A 16,661-nucleotide genomic window follows, 5' to 3' on the forward strand; every position below is an offset into this window, starting at 1 on the left:
TTTACTTTCAGTTGATGGTTTTGTTGCAGTTGGAGATCTTTTAAGAAGGAAAGCTTGTTCGTGCTTGTTTTATTGGCAATAAACTGTATTTAACGCCACCCCCGCCCCATTTCCCCCAAGTCAGTCGTGTCCATTATATGAGGTATGGCTCCATGTTTTCATTTCCTTATAGCCTGGATGATAGCACAGAGGACAGTTTTATTATACAGTCTGTTTATTATAAACAGAACTGTCGTATAGATTGACTAGCATGGACTCTCGATTACAAAAGAATCCCATTGAGTAACACACTTGCACAGTGATGGTGGTTGATTTTTTTTTTTTTTTTTTTTTTTTGCAGTGCGCGCTCCAGTTGTCCTTTAAAGGTCCTGTTGTGCTTTTGCTCGTGCACCTAGAAGATCAGTTTGGCAACGTGACTGTGTGCACGCACGCTCGACTCTCCGAGGAGGTGTGTAGAGGAAATTCATCTCTTCCGCAATGCTCTGCGTAGAGCAGCGCGTCGATGATGCGCTCGTGCTGCCTCTCTAGACGGGGTGCACTGACTGAGTGTTTGGAGATTTCCTTTCGCGACAGCAAACTGGTGAGTCGACGGAGGGAAAAGGTGGCGCAGAAATCCGCAGTGGAGAGGAGATGTGAAGACACGCGCTGAAGTCGCATACGCAAACGCGCAAACGCAGACGCGCACGCGCGCACACACACACACACACACACACATACTCACGCGCACACAGGCACGCAGGCAGTCAGTGTTACCTGAGCCGGCCGGCTTCATTGCCTCATCATTGCTGACCGGACAGGTTTCACACGCCAGGACTGAATTCTTTTATTATTTTATGGAACCCGAAGCGACTGGGGAAGTCGCGGTCATGCTACCTCCGAAGAACTGCCTCCCGAGAAATTACAGCTGCATCGCAGGCTTGTTTGGGAGCCTGACCGCTAACCAGAAGATGGACGACGGCGAGAAAACGGATGGCGAAGAGGAAGAGGAGGAGGAGGAGAAGGAAGCCGTGACCACCGAGTGCGAGTCGTTAGAGATGCGCGTCGTGGATGAGAAACCTAGGGGGCGTGAATCCCTCCCGAAGCCGCCGATGAGTCCCGGCCTGCGCCGCCGGTGCAAATCCTTACCGAGCTCCGCGGAGAGAGCCAAACTGGAAGTGGCGCGGATCTGCAGCCCGGCCAGCCAGAAGAAAGTGCGCTTCGCCGACTCGCTCGGCCTGGAGCTCATCTCCGTGCACCACTTCAACGAGACCGACGTGCCAAAAACTCCAGGCCGTGTCATGGACAAGTTCAAAAAGGCAAGAGCGCTCCACCTGAACAACTTCGAGCACTCCAACGGATACACGCAGTCCACCTTCGTGGAGACCCTGTTCACCAGTCCGGGCGCGCAGCCCGACTTCCCGGAGCGTCTCCAAATCTCCAAGGTGCTTCTGGAATCCGTTGAGACTGACGAGTTCAGCATCTCGGGCATCGTGCGCGTCGTAAACCTGGCGTTCGAGAAGAGCGTGACTCTGAGGTACACGCTCAACAACTGGCTAACCTTCATGGACGTGCCCGCATCCTACGTGCCGCACTCGAGCGACGGCGTCACCGACAAGTTCCAGTTCAAGATCGTCACACCGGCGTTCTTCGAGAGCAGCGGCAGCCTCCAGTTCGCCGTCCGCTACCGCGTCGGGACGCACGAGTTCTGGGACAACAACGACGGCAAGAACTACAAAGTCCGACGCCACAGATTCAAAATCTCGCCTCCGCGCGAATGGGATAACGGCTGGATCCACTTCATTTAGAACCACTGGGTGTGATTATGAGTATGATCATTCAGGCCTGCATTGCATCTGTGCAGCCTACACTGAATCCCACGTGGGTGCACGCGTAATTGATGTATTCTAATTAAGGATGCGCCTTTTCTTTTCCATATCAAAGCTCAGAGTATCCTCTGGCACTGATCTGATCTGATCTGATTAAATCAGCCCATACACTTGGGCTGAATCCAGACTGGTTCATACTGGTCATATAGGCAACTAGACAGAGTGTAAGAGTCTTAGGTTTATAACGCACCTACGCTTGAGTGCAAAAGTTTGCATCCCCCTGTCGTTTACTTTATCTAAAAATCCCGTGTGTACAATTATTTACAAAGATTTTTTTATTGAAACATTCCCGAGACTGAGACTGAAGCCGGGTGTGCACTGTGCATGGTTTTAAGATTATCACGTCGTTAAGATCCCGATAAAACCTGGGTAGAATTCTTATAACACACTCTGAATGTCAGTTTATGCAATCGATCCTCTAACGTAGACCGGTACGCACGATCTGAGCTCGTGCGTCCAGTTCGAGATGCCAGTAGCATAATCTGTGGCTGTCCCATGAGTTTTGCATCATCTAATGCCGTCTGATTAATTTAAACCATTTAAATTAGACATAGACAATTAGACACCTCATAGACATAGATGCCTCAATCGTACATCTTATCGACGGCAGAAAATGTTCAAATAGGCTTCAGCTCTTAAGCTCATAACTCTTAAGCTGTTTTGCTGTCAGAGTTATGAGTCAGTGGGAATGAGAAAAATACCAGAAGGCCAAAGAGGTTAGCAGAAAAAATATCCAAACTGAACAGCATGTGCTTTGAGAATAAATGACCTACGCTACACCTATGCTAAAAGCTGACATGCCTTATTGTTTCCATCATCGTCAAGCAGGGGTATGCAAACTTTTGCACACAAGCGTATTTAAAGTCTAAACTCAGCCAAGGTGTTTGATGTATCTAATCGACTGCTATTCTGTTTGACCGAGTAACTTCTTCTGTGCTGACTAACTTCCTGTTTTAGATGAAAAGCACTGTTGTTGTGAAAGGTGATGTGGCTTTGTGGCCTTGTGAGATGTTTTTACACTCGTTCTCTACCACGATCCAGCGCTAGAAACGCGTGCAGAGCCTCTGTCCGTTTACGCATGGTGGACAGAATATACGCCAACGCTTGTAACATAGCCGAGTACGCTCGCTCATACGGTCGTCCGTGAAGCCGAGGGCCGAGAAGGACGCGACGGCTGGAGGTTGGCTCGGACCGACCCGACGAGATTTTTTTTAGTAATAACGAGTCGAGGGAGGAAGAGGATGTCTTCTCGTGACGCTCTGTACTCGAGGGAAGAGCCGAGACCTTTAACATCAAGCTAGACTTTCAAAATGACCTCGAAAACGTTTTATCTCCCAGCGCTCGACGGCCCGTCCTGAAGTTTCCATCTCATCACAAGGCGAGGTAAAGGCGGGGGGGGGGGGGCGCTTTCGAGGGCGAAATGGAATTTGGATAGATTTTTCCATCCGTTCTAAACGCGCTCGATCGGCCAAGACGTGTTCGCCTGCCACGTTTTTGCTCTTTGACCTTTTCAACATAAGAGCCACGAGGTTCTAAGCAAGTGCAAGCTCCATCAAGAAGCACCCAGAGGAATCCTGCCGAAATCGTCACACGCTCGCCGGCCCGGTCCGATCGCTGACCTCGAATAATCTCGTGCGGGTTTTAACACGGACGATTACGTGTGGGTCGCATAATTGTAGCCATTTTTAACATGAAATGACCGATTTGTTTGTTTTCTATACATTTTAAAAGCAAAGCTGTTCGGTGAACGGACACTCGAAGCAGCGTTCTGAATGTAAGACCGGGACGATTTGACCAAATGTCGTCGAGTACACGAATCGTGTAATGATTTCAGCGTAGGATTTGCATTAGCAACAATAAACATCCACTCCCTGTATAAGATTGGCTAAATTCGATTTGAAATGTTTCGTTTCTAGAAATTTCCGTCACCTAAAACGAGTACCAAAAAGCGCCGCGTTTACGGTGCGGCTTTCATGGCTATATACAATTGAGTGCAAAAGTTTGCACCCCCTTGGAGAGGGCAAAAAATGGGTGGGGGGGGGGGGGGGGTAAACAAGTAAAACTTGTTTTACTTGTTTAAAACAAGTTTCAAATTACAAACCAACAAAAAATAAAATTTGATCGAAAGGGACTGAAAGAAAGACGTGCAAAAGTTTTTTTTTTTTTTATGCCGAATGAAGTAACGTGTCACGTCTTATAGAGTTTACGTCATGAGCCCTGATTGGACGGGATTAGTTTCACTGTGTGACGTCTGTCTTAAATCTTTTCACACGTAACGTCAGATGTTCGTTTGTCGATAGAAATCGAAGTATTGTATGATGTTTTGATATGTGTGAAGATAAAGTAGTTTATATCTGTACCTAATATAATAATATATATATATACACCCCTTCAATCAGCTTCCAGGATCTGATCGATTTTGTTTTCTGTCTCCAGTTAATGGACTCATGATGCGGGCAGCATGGAGACGCAGTTATACGTCCCAAAGCAAGGAAGTAGTTGAGAGATGGCTCAAGGGACTCGTGTTTTTACGATCGATCCGTGCGCTAGGTGACTAAACGTAGCGACTAGCAGCAGTCAAATCGAGTTTTTCCTCAATGGATGAGGGAGAAAAACCACTGCCATGGAAATTAAAATCACAGAGTCGCACCTGGAGGTTATAGAATTGCTCCCGATTCCCATTGTAAATTGAATCCCGTCCAAATAGGGCTATTGATTTATAGTGAAAAAAAACGTGACCCTTTTTTGTTACGCTTTGTTGTATTTTTGTGCAAACGTTTGCGCTCGGGTGCAACCATTATATAGAGGTATTTAAGCAAAAAAAAAAAAAAAAAAAAATTTCTAAACGATCGGGATCGTTACCCGAGGGAAATCCGATCCGTAAAATCCGGATATTCCGTAGAAACGGCCACGCCTTGTCTCGATGCTTTCTTCACGTGACGGGTTTACTCGCGTTCTCAAACCTAACTCATTCCGAGCCCCGTCCGATTTCACTCAACACGTGCGTTTAATAGCAAACACGTTTATACTGTGAGAACCTTTCAACCTTTCAGAACAGCTGGAGTGCCTATTCTTTCAGGTTTAATGTGAAGAAGAAGAAAAAAAAAAAGAAGAAGAAGAAGAAGCAGATTTTATTTTTATGCAATAGAACCAAAACGAGACGTATGATAAATCATTCCTGTCCTGGGTGTGTTTGCTTGCAGAGTGTCATTTTGTAAATTTCATTTCTTGTGAAATATCGTCGTATCGTGTCAAGTCGTCGATGTTATAATTGTAGGGAATGTAGCATTTGTGCAGATTTGGCTTTAATCTGGTCGAGCTTCATTCACATTATTTATTTAGAAGCCTCCTCCCCCCCCTTTAAAAACTGAGCCAAGGTTGAATTTACGTAGTCTGCTTCGTATTTTTCACCGGAACGGTGAAAAGAATCGGTGACCACACGAGATTAGATCAGATCCGATCTCGATTACCCGATCGCCGAAGTTTGACGACGAAACGCCGGGCTAAATCAGGAAGCTTTCACGCTTCACCGCACGTCTCGGGGGGTCGTATACACCGCGTGCACTCTTTAAAAAAATCGATAGCGTCTCTACAGATTTCGCAGTCTAGCACGTTGGACTGAAAAAAAGCTTCACCTGTATGACCGAAGATCATTTTTGTTGCGCAAAGTTTCAGTACCCGATTGTCAAAGCGGATGCCAAGCACTTGCAGGATGTTTTTCCTTTTCGGTTATTTAATAATGCATGAAATTCCTCCTCAGAGCCAAAGCACACTGCCTCTAATTGAGAAACCCAAAAGAAACGAAGAGGGAGTAGATTCGAGGGACGATAACAACACGGACTCGCAAAAATCCCGAGCGATTCGCGCGACTCGATACGACTTTAAAAGCCCGACGTTAACGCTACGGGCTCGGAGAGCTTCCGGAACGTTTTCTCACGGCTTGGTCTTGTACGAATCCAAACGAAATCCAGCCCTCATCGCCCTTATGGAATGATTTTGTGCCGGTAGGAATTGAATTCCGTTTCAAGTTGAGTAATTATACAATTAGAACTTCTAGAAAGTCCTTTTTTTCGAGATCGAGAAACTCTTCGGTGTAGGGTTCTACGCAGAACCTTTAACGCTTCCCCCAGAAGGTCAACTGAAGCCTGCCGACTTTTCTTAAAGTTCAGTGGCACAAATATCATTTCACACTTCCTCGTTTGTTTCGGTTTTTTTTAACGAAATTCTCGTCAAAGATTTCCTCTAAACTTGAAATCTGTTATTCGTGCTGTAATTTAGCACGTCGCTTATTTTAAGAACATCCTGCAAAAAGGCTAGCACGCACACAATTCATTCAGTTTATCGCTATTATATTTTTATCATATTCTATGGTTATATTTACGCACAGTGTACATGTTACCCATAATGCACTTTTGAGATATCGGCTTTTACACCCGATGTCTATTTCTGACGTACACGCACGGTTCAAGTCCAACGGAGCTCTGTCGGTTTCCTTATTTTCTTATTTTTTTACTTTGTTTCGCTTTAAAGTTGAGAAGTGACTCCCGGCGGCCGTTCGATTTCCACACGCAACATTGCGTGAAAAGAAAACGATAAACCGCAGTTAGCGGTATTAACTGCGTCATGCAGCCACCCGATGTTTCCTATTCAGTTTCCTCCATTAAGGTTAACACTAAGAACTCATCCCTTGCACTTTAATACATATTTATACACCGCTCTATTTGCGTGCACGTCCATTGATCGGCGCGTTTTCCGAACCGGAAGCCATATTTTCTGCGATACACCCACACACACGCAAGTGCAATAAACCCTCAGTGCTTAAAATGGGACTTTTTTTTTTTTACTTGCGATGCTATTTGTGCTAGCGAGAATGAAATGAAATGCGTAGGTGAGGTTAGAGGAGTTCAGGTCATGCTGGAAATGGGAAATGCACGTTTTGAAAGGTCGTGACGTGACGTGACGTGACGTGCCGCGGGGTATTCAGTTCTGGATTTTGGTTTTGTTATTTTGAAAAGAGCGCTATCGATTGTAAAACCGCGTCTGTTTTGATCTGAGATGTGTGTATTAGACTTGTGTAAAATTGCTGCTTCTGTGTTGTTGTTTTTTTTTTGTTTGTTTGTTTGTTTTCTTTCTTTTCTGTTATTCGTAAAGTTTAGCTAGGGAGGTCCTCCTTTACATTTCCCATGCCGCAAAGCGTGTCTTCCTGTTACCCTGTGGATAAATTATTTTCATGAGTAGGCTATAAAATAGACAGAGAATCTATTGATCTACTGAGTACGTATATGAATAGTGTGGAAGTGTGTGAGATACACTATTTAATAGATAACGTACGTGCGACGTTACCTCACAGAGTTCATACGGGGTAAAAAAAAAAACGCGTTCATTTCCCGAAGAGTCGCCTACACGACCCGTCAAAAGATTGGACGTATCGGATATGAATATATTTTTCGTCGTCTTATGACTCGTGTGGTAAAGGTTTATGGTTGAAATTAGTTTCTAAGACAAGTGTAAACAGTGACGAGGAATATATAAAGTGTGTAAAAAGTGTGTACGTTTATTTTTGTTTTAAAAGTGGATTTTAGTCCAAACAAAGGGGGACGTTCCTTCACGAAGCAGGTTGAGAAGATGCCGAGCGGGCAAAGCTACAGCCGGAACGCTGCTAGGAATTAAAAATAAAACTAAAACTTTCAGTTTGTTGAGGTTTTAATTTTACGGTTTGGTAGTAAACTATTTCTAAGCAAGTTGTACATAGGTTTTTTTTTTATTTTTTTATTTATCCAGATGTTAAGGACGTTTGCAGGGCGGTGGGAAGCTACGATGCTAACGCTGGAGTGTAGGTCAGAAAGGTCATTTATTAATAAATCAAGCTACACTCGTACACTTTAATTTGGCGATCTCTCCAGGAGTTTGCGATCGCAGAAACGAACGCGGAATTCGAGAGATCTCCGTGATATTCCGAAGAGCTCACGATTTTTCCAAATGGTTTTCTGCGGATTCGGGCCGAGACGCGTCGTGGGTACTGCTAAAGGGCTTCGTTTACCAACAAGCATCACTGTGAAATTTTGTGCAACTGCAATTTCGCCAATTCGAGTAGTTTTCCGCAGAAAGGGCAGAAAAAATGTTGGGAAGAATTTCTTTTTTTTTTTTTTGGCTGAAACAATCCCAAAAAAAAGTCCTGCATGGACTGATTTAACCGATGCTTAATGTATTACTAAATTACAATAATGCTTTTAGTTTATTACCAAACCTTACGCTAAAATGTTGCCCGCTCGATCGCCGCATAATACAACGTGTTATACTGTTAACGTCTTCGTCGTTGTTCTAAAAGAGAAAATCAAATAATTAAAAATTGAGGTCCGAACTTTTGACGGGTAGCGTGTATACACTGTATTTCCTCTGTGGTGGATTGTGTTTTATTTTTGTACATAATATATATCTATACATATATAAAACGTTGTGTACGATTCAACTCGAGTCTCCAGTTGGATGTACGTCAGTAAAAATCGGACTCTCAGATGAATGTAATATATTCAGGTTCTGTGCTGGACAGATGCAAGCTGAAGAAGAACGAATAACGTTAAGGGATCTATTTGTGTCTGGGCAATGAATGTAAAAGATTGGCGCTTTTTTTTTTTTTTTTTTTTTTTTTTTTTCCCCCACTCACAAATAATGTGTGTCTTTTGAACTTTGTAAACATCATGTCTGAATGTCATTACGTCAGTACGTAACGTTAGACGTGGAACGTGATTTTTTGGGGGGATTTTCGGGCGGCCGTGCACTAGATTTAGTGACGCGCACGCGTGTCACGTGACCTGCTGACGGCCAATGACGTTCAGACTGTATGTCATGATCGTCGTACGACGGGCATGAACGAGTGTCTTTGTACGTTGAATAGCCGTATAGATGAAACACAGCCATACGCCACTGAAACGTGCTAGAATATTTTTTCATTCCTGGCACTTTATTTAAAATTCTGAGATATATATATATATATACAGACTAATATATAACGTTTTAGCGCAGAAGCTTTTAAAATAATAATAATAATAATAATAATGTAAAAGCATCTTTAGATTCTGTTCTTCGGTATTGATCTATGCAAACCTGTCTTTCCATTCTGTGTCTGTGTACCAAGGTGTTGCTCGTTTTCTTTTAAACCGATCCAGTAAAAATGATGTATTCTCGCTGTTCAGCATCCCTAACAGCGTTTTTGTTTTAATTTATTTTTTTGTATGGTGAGTTTGTATTGTGGTTTATATTTTATTAACCGATTACATTAAAAGCATTTGAGGTGAGAAGATCATATATACGAGTCGTACCTTATTACACTCGCTACACGATTTACTAAGTCGATGCAGAGAAAAAACACTTCGATGGATGGAAGATAAATAAATCAATCTTCTATACCACTCATCCTTCCTTCAGGGTCACGGGAGCCTATCCCAGGGAGCATGGGGCACGAGGCGGGGTACACCCCGGACAGGGTGCCAATCCATCACAGGGCACAATCACATACACACTCACACACCCATTCATACACTACAGACACTTTGGACTCGCCAATCAGCCTACCGTGCTGGGGAGTCCCTTTGGACTGGGGGAGGAAACCCCCGCAGCACGGGGAGAACATGTGAACTCCACACACACAGGGCCACGGTGGGAATCGAACCCCCGACCCTGGAAGTGTGAGGCGAACGTGCTAACCACTAAGCCACCATGTGCCCTGATTTATTTATCTTTTTTTTCCGAAGACAAAAATATAGTTATAACAAACCGGACCGATGTAGCCGAGGTTGATCCAAAAGTATGTGGACACCTGTCCGTGATACCCATACCCAATGGCAGTAATATGGTTGCTGTTATAATACGCTCCACTCTTCTGGGAAGGCTTTCCACTAGATTTTGGGGCGTGGCTGTGGGGATTTGTGTTCGTTCAGCTACAAGAGCATTAGTGAGGTTGAGGTCAGGCGCTGGTGATGTCGGGATGTCGACAAGGCTCCGGTTCAAGTTCATCCCAAAGGTGTTTAGTAGGGTTGCGGTCAGGGCTCCGTTCAGGGCCCTCGAGTTGTTCCACTCCAACGTTGTCTTCAAACCGTGTCTTCACGGAGCTCGTCTTGTGCACAGTGGCATCGTCATGCTGGAACAGATCCTGGCTTCTTCGTTCCAGTGAAGGGAAATTGTAATCCTACAGCCTACGAAGACGTCCTATACAATTGTATGCATGTAACCATGTTGTAACAGTTTGGGGAAGAACCGCATATGGATGTGATGGTCAGGTGTCCACATACTTTTGGCCATCTAGTGTCTAGCACAGTAATAGAGTTCATATTTAATCCAAAATACAACAAACATCTGGTTTAGGCCACACCTAGTCTGAAAATCCTCAGAGGTTACCCGATATTAAAAGGTTCAGAATGTTCCCTCCGATCGTAATTTTGTGGATAAACCCAGCGTTGACCTTAACGTCCGATAACGGTGTTTATAAAGCCGGCGAATGCCTCCTGACCGGCGTGATTAAAGACGTGTCCTTGAATCGATCGCTCTCGTCTGTGAGGTTGTGTCTGCAGGGTCAGATTGTCTTTCAGAGCATGACCTGCTTTAGCGAAGCAGAGCTAAGCGAGAAATCAGCTCTAAACGTTTGTTCCGTTATTAGATGTTTTTATTACGCTCTGTAATCAGCAAATCGTGTCTGGGTCAATTGGGTTTCTTCCAGGATTTCACAACCTCCTGTATGTTTCGCAAAGACGTGCCCCGACCAGACAAAAAAAAAACAAACGGTCCCGTCGTGACGCAGTTCGATGATATAAAGTTCAAGGGTCATTTGCTTGATTAAAACGTCGGTACGAAAGCATCAGGGAAGGAAAGTTCTTTTTCCTTTTTCAGCAACGAAACCAAGTTTCACACGAGTCTTTTAATACACTTAGCGAGAGACGCTGACTCACAAAAAACATCAGACCGGACACGTTTCTGGATTTTCTGCAAATCGAGCTGCACGTAAACAATCCTGAAGCTGAACAAACAAACGCTGGATATTTAGGGACCGTTTCTGAGTTCCCATTACCACACACACACACACACCAAGCAATTAAGGAAGCAAACTATCTTCAGGGTCTAAATGTCTCCCTTTATGGAAGTTTGCCTCATGGCATTGTCTTTACACTTCACCCACAGATTGAGACGTGATACAGCGGTTTTCCAGTCAGTAACGGAATGGTTACTGTGGTGTCCCATAACATAAACACACACACGTCCTTTCAAATAAGTGCTACCTTTAACACTACACCTAAGCTATTATCTCCTCAAAAGGGAAATAAAAATCTGCCTCAGCATGCTAGTGTACCACGGAGCCTTATACCGACAGACCGTGTACTCGGGTCATTAGATTTTACAACAGATTAAAGCCCTGAAGCTCCGAGAGCTGATATTCTGTATGATTTTGTATCTTTCCTTTAAGATTATGGACACCACGACAATAGTATATCTGGTTTTGGAGATCTCAGTCTTGTGTTTATCTAATTAAATGCTCTTTAGAAAGGTTATGTCCCGCCCCTGGGGGCGTGTCTTGCTCTACAGTAGCAGCTTGTTTACGGTAAACGTTTTTTTGTTGTTGGTGTTGTTGTTGTTGTGTTTTTGGCTGTGTGTCTTCACTGTGTTCTCTTTTCCAACCATCGCTTGGTTGGAGTTTATTCATTTGGATATTCGTTTGGACGAGGGCTCGACCTCGGCTCAGGCATGTCACGTAACTCCAAAGACACACGGCGTCTTGTCGTCTCGGATCGCGTCCCGGATAAAGTGGGTGAAGAGATGTTTACACTTGGGAGTAAACAGAAAGGAGAGCTTCCATGGTAGAGAAAATACTAATACACGAGAGCACTGTTAGGTTTAAAACTTCTATGGGACCTTTTAAATGTAAACCTTAAAAAAAAAATATATATATATATATCTGCGCAAAATAATAAATCATCAGGAACGACCTGAAACGTCTCTACACTTTTACCCTCATTACAAACCTCTGAATATGCGAAGTAATACGCCCCTCTATCACGTCATACGAAATATTTCAGCATTTCAGTGATTATTTAACAGCAGCCCAAGAATATTTATTCCTTTGAGAATTTACCGTTACCATAACAACCATGATTTTGTTTATCACTAGCTAGTTTCGCTCATTAGTTCATCCTCCAACGTCAGATGTGATTGGCCCAAAGCTGTGGCGCTTACGTAGTGACATCACAATCTGGACTCCTACGTACGTACAGTGGCTCCTCCCCCGAATGAGTTTTATACTGAAGTGCTGAGAAAGTCTCTGTTTTAAATAGAAAAATGTGCATTGAATGATGTAGAATTTTTTTTTTAACCCAAACACCAATCTGTATAATCAGTGTCAGCATCCAAGAGGAACTAATAATGTAATTAATTTAACTGAAAAATAAATGAATTAATAAATGAATTATTATTAGTAGTAGTAATATTAGTAATAATAATAATAATAATAATAATAATAATAATAATAATAATAATAAAATCAGGGTTTTAAGTTCAGGGTTATTTCTCTATTTTTAATTAATTTGTAACCTTTTTTTGAATAATTTGTGATTTATATTGTGGCGTCTCTTTTTGTCTTTGAGGTTGTGGCATACTTTTTTAATTAATTTGTAACTTCTCATTTTTTATTCATTTGTGACCTTTTTAAATTAATTATTAATTCCTTTTTTTGTTTAATTAACGTTGTTGAATAATTTGTGATTTTTCTATTTTATGAATTCTCTTTTTGATTTATTTGATTGCATTTTGAATTCTTTATTTATTTTTCATTAAAATCAATTTCTGTCTCTTTTTTTTTATTATTTCATTCGTGACGTTTTGATTCATTTGTGATTTTTTTTTTCTCTTTTCCGGATCGGTTTTTGACTTTATTTTATTTTGTAACTTCTCTTTATTATTTGTGGCGTGTATTTTTATTTATTTATTTATTTATTTATTTATTTATTTATTTGGAGTCATTTTTCATTCGTTTGTCATTTGATTTGTATTGCTTTATGATATCTCCTTTTTGATGCATTCGAAAAAAAAAAAAAAATTACAATAATTTACATCGCAAAAAAAAAAAAAAAAAAAAAAAAAAAAAAAAAAGGAACCCGGCCCAAACAGGAACCAAACGGATCTGTAGTTTATTTCACCAGATTGAGAAATAACTGGTAGAGTGATGACAGTACACACACTTGCATCATCATCACAGTACAGCCACATCATTACCCAAATCTAACATGACGAAGACATTCAATTAGTATTACTGATTCAATAATAAAGATTTTATTATTTATTTATTTATTTATTTATTTAATTAATTATTTTACATTTGATCAACAATAACCACAAGAGGAAAAAAAATCAGGAAATTAAAAATAAAACCATTTTAATTGTTACCAGTTCATTTGGAGAAAGATGACCAAATTCTCACGTCTAAATCCAAATTAACTGTACAAGACAAAGACTCTTTATACAAAGAGTCATTTGTATAAGATAATAACTGTATTTACTATTTACTGCATCATTTCTCACTCTTATGATTTGATTGCTCTTTTTTTCCCTTGTCCTGAGCGTTATCGTCCACGTGGGTTTTCACCGACTGAAGTACTTTACTTAAAATAAATCAAAGACATCCGCCTCATTCTCTCCTGCCTGCGCACAATCCTTCGCATCGATGGTTCGTAAAGCAGGCCATTATTCACTCTCAGGTTCTCATTAATGGCGAACGCGCTCGTCTATGCCTTAGAGGTCCGGTGACGGAGGAGGGGTGCAGGAGTGCATTCTGGGAAATGTGTTGTTGAGAATCACTAATGAAATGTCTTTCGCAGTACCCACCGACCCGATGGTTACCGTTCCCTTCTGAGAAAGCATCGCCCTGTTCGAAATACACCATCGTAATTCTTCGGTGACTGCACACCGGTGGTTTTAAATACACAAACCATCCTCATGACTCAGACGCCTTACGTTTCAGAGCGACACTTATAGGCTCCGTGAGTTTCACGTGAGTTCAAAACGTCTTTCAGAAATATACTTGGTTTCTCATAGTTATTATAATATTATAATATTTCACTAATCTGAAGTTCTTCAGTGCTTTATCTGGATCAGGAAAAGTGGAATGAAATCAAATTCCTTATCATTTACTTGAGTGTAAGTGAATGTGGGCTGTTTAAAGCGTGTAAAGAGGTGTTCAGATTAGAGGACATCTATGTGGGTACCGAGACCCCGAAGTCCCAATAAGCTGTCCCAAAAGTCTCCATACGCAGGGGACTATGTACACCAGCACCACCTCGGGTGTTCCTTCATCAGTTCTCGGTTGGTCCGCAACACTTCCAGTGTCTTTGAATTTGTTAATAAGTTTGGCAATGGTGTTTTATGTGTGTGTGTGTGTGTGTGTGTGTGTGTGTGTGTGTGTGATGTTCTCACCATGTTTCCTGTTAAAGTCTATCACGACCTTACGACAGCTTCCTGAGCCAACCAGGAGAAGTATTTCAGTATGTTCTTCTTTTGTCAAAGGCGTGCTTAAAGGTTATCTGGGTGTGTGTGTGTGTGTGTGTGTGTGTGTGTGTGTGTACACTATATATACTATATATTGGCACCCCATCCAGGGTGTGTCCCGCCTTGTGCCCCATGCCCCCTGGGATAGGCTCCAGGTTCCCCTGGATATATAACCCTTAAGAATATATATATATATATATAATATTCTTCTGTACTCGTGCGAGATGAGTGAAAACACGTGAACAGTTCTGCGAGACGTTACTGTTCCGACGTATTGTTTTTTCTCTTCTCAGTAGCTCACGTGGGTGAGACGATCAGCAACCGATGAAGAGCGAAGAGCGAGAATGGCGAATTTCTGATGGAAGTGCTCAAAAGGTCAACTGGTCGGTATGCGGTTCTGTGTGATGCGACATGCCCGACGTTGTTCCAGAGAAGAACTCGTATACGGCGCTGTTTATATGGATGCGTAGGCTAAGAAAAGCGATCTTCGCAATCGATACACGGGGAAAAAGTGGCGCTTCTGCTCTTCAGATCACCTTTCCCCTGTTCATTTCCCTTCTTCACTTCACTCCGCCTGCGGTTTGCACTCGTTCTTCCATGTCTGTTTCTCTCCGGGGCATTGACAGGGTAATAATCTCTATTATTACTATGAGCTTGTGTGTGCGTGCGTGTGTGTGTGTGTGTGTGCATGCGTGTGGTTGTGTGTTTGCTTTCTGACATTATGGAGACCATCCCATCATTGAGTCTGGAGCCCGAAGGAGAGACCTGCGCCACACACACAGCCCTGTTCATAACCGACTGCTCTGCTGCTCTCCTCTTCCCCTGTCAAGAGAACTCATAAGCAGGGAGTGAGATAGAGAGAAGGCTTCAGAATTATTGGCACCCTTCATGAGCAGACTTCTCTACGGTTAGTCATGTTCTGTCCCAGTTTTCCTACGCTTGTGTAAATCATTTAACAGTAATGTAAGTGGTATAGGATGTAGGGACTGGGTGTGTGTGTGTGTGTGTGTGTGTGTGTGCATGAAGTAATGAATGGAAACATACTTGACTCCCGTCTGAATAAGCGCTGTAAAGGTTATTTCTCTTCCATATGATGCCTCCATTACGTCAAATGACTGTGTGTCTTTCACCTGCATGCAAATGCTGAACTTCTGAATCATCTCCTTTAGTCGTGATCTCTCTCTCTCTCTCTCTCTCTCTCTCTCTCTCTCTCTCTCTCTCACTCTCTCTCTCTCTATCTCAGTCTCCTGCCTCCTCTCTGACTGTTCTCTCAGATTTATTTTCACAATCCGTGCACTCGCAATGATGAATTTCTCTCTCTCTCTCTCTCTCTCTCTCTCTCTCTCTCTCTCTCTCTCTCTCTCTCTCTCTCTCTCTCATATTCTCTCATGCTTTCTCTCTCTGTGAATCTGGCACGCATTATCTGATGTTCTCTCTCTAGCTGTTTCTCAAACCTCTGTGTGTGTGTGTGTGTGTGTGTGTGTGTGTGTGTGTGTGTATGTGTGTGTGTCTCTCTCTCTCTCTCTCTCTCTCTCTCTCTCTCTCTCTCTCTCTCTCTCTCTATCTCAGTCTCCTGCCTCCTTGACTGTTGTCTCAGATTTATTTTTGCAATCTGTGCACTCACAATGATGAATCTCTCTCTCTCTCTCTCTCTCTCTCTCTCTCTCTCTCTCACACACACACACACACACACACACACACACACACACTTTCTCTCTGTTTCTCTCTCTCTCATATTCTCTCACGCTTTCTCTCTCAGTGAATCTGGCACATGTTATCGGATGTTCTCTCTCTAGCTGTTTCTCAAACCTCTGTGTGTGTGTGTGTGTGTGTGTGTGTGTGTGTGTTAGTGTCTGTCTGTCTGTACACCACTTTTCCGTACCCGTAGTCACTTAAAAGTTATCTATTATCTGAGAACTTTGCAGTAGAGCTCGTGGAGTCTGGATATCTGGATCCATAACCTGCCTTTTAATGGAGATAAATTTTTTATAATCGCCAAACTAACAAACACCATTTTCCCCTGTTATTCCACACGAGGGATCGCGGGAAATCGATTCCAAGATGCGCTGCAGATTTCAGCACAGTGGAAAGACGCTGCCTCAACACAGATATACATGCACATAAGTAGAATCGCATCTCGGGATCCTCACTTCACTATAGGTTCGTGTCACATAATATATATATATATATATATATATATATACATAAAGATAGATACATATAGATACATAAAGAATCATTTTCCGATTGAATATTTATTGGCATCTTGAA

General features: G+C 42.5%; 1 protein-coding gene across 1 annotated transcript; it reads left to right on the plus strand.

Annotated features, from left to right (window-relative positions):
- The first annotated feature begins 2 nt into the window (after window positions 1-2).
- LOC108264241 (protein phosphatase 1 regulatory subunit 3E) lies at window positions 3-9,170 on the plus strand. The gene is made up of 2 exons (XM_017465577.3): window positions 3-142; window positions 341-9,170. Exon 2 carries the CDS (start codon window positions 834-836, stop codon window positions 1,782-1,784), a length of 951 nt encoding a protein of 316 aa, XP_017321066.1. The 5' UTR covers window positions 3-142; window positions 341-833; the 3' UTR covers window positions 1,785-9,170.
- The last annotated feature ends 7,491 nt before the right edge of the window (window positions 9,171-16,661 follow it).

This window comes from Ictalurus punctatus, chromosome 4 (assembly GCF_001660625.3).
Source record: "Ictalurus punctatus breed USDA103 chromosome 4, Coco_2.0, whole genome shotgun sequence".
Taxonomy (NCBI): domain Eukaryota; kingdom Metazoa; phylum Chordata; class Actinopteri; order Siluriformes; family Ictaluridae; genus Ictalurus; species Ictalurus punctatus.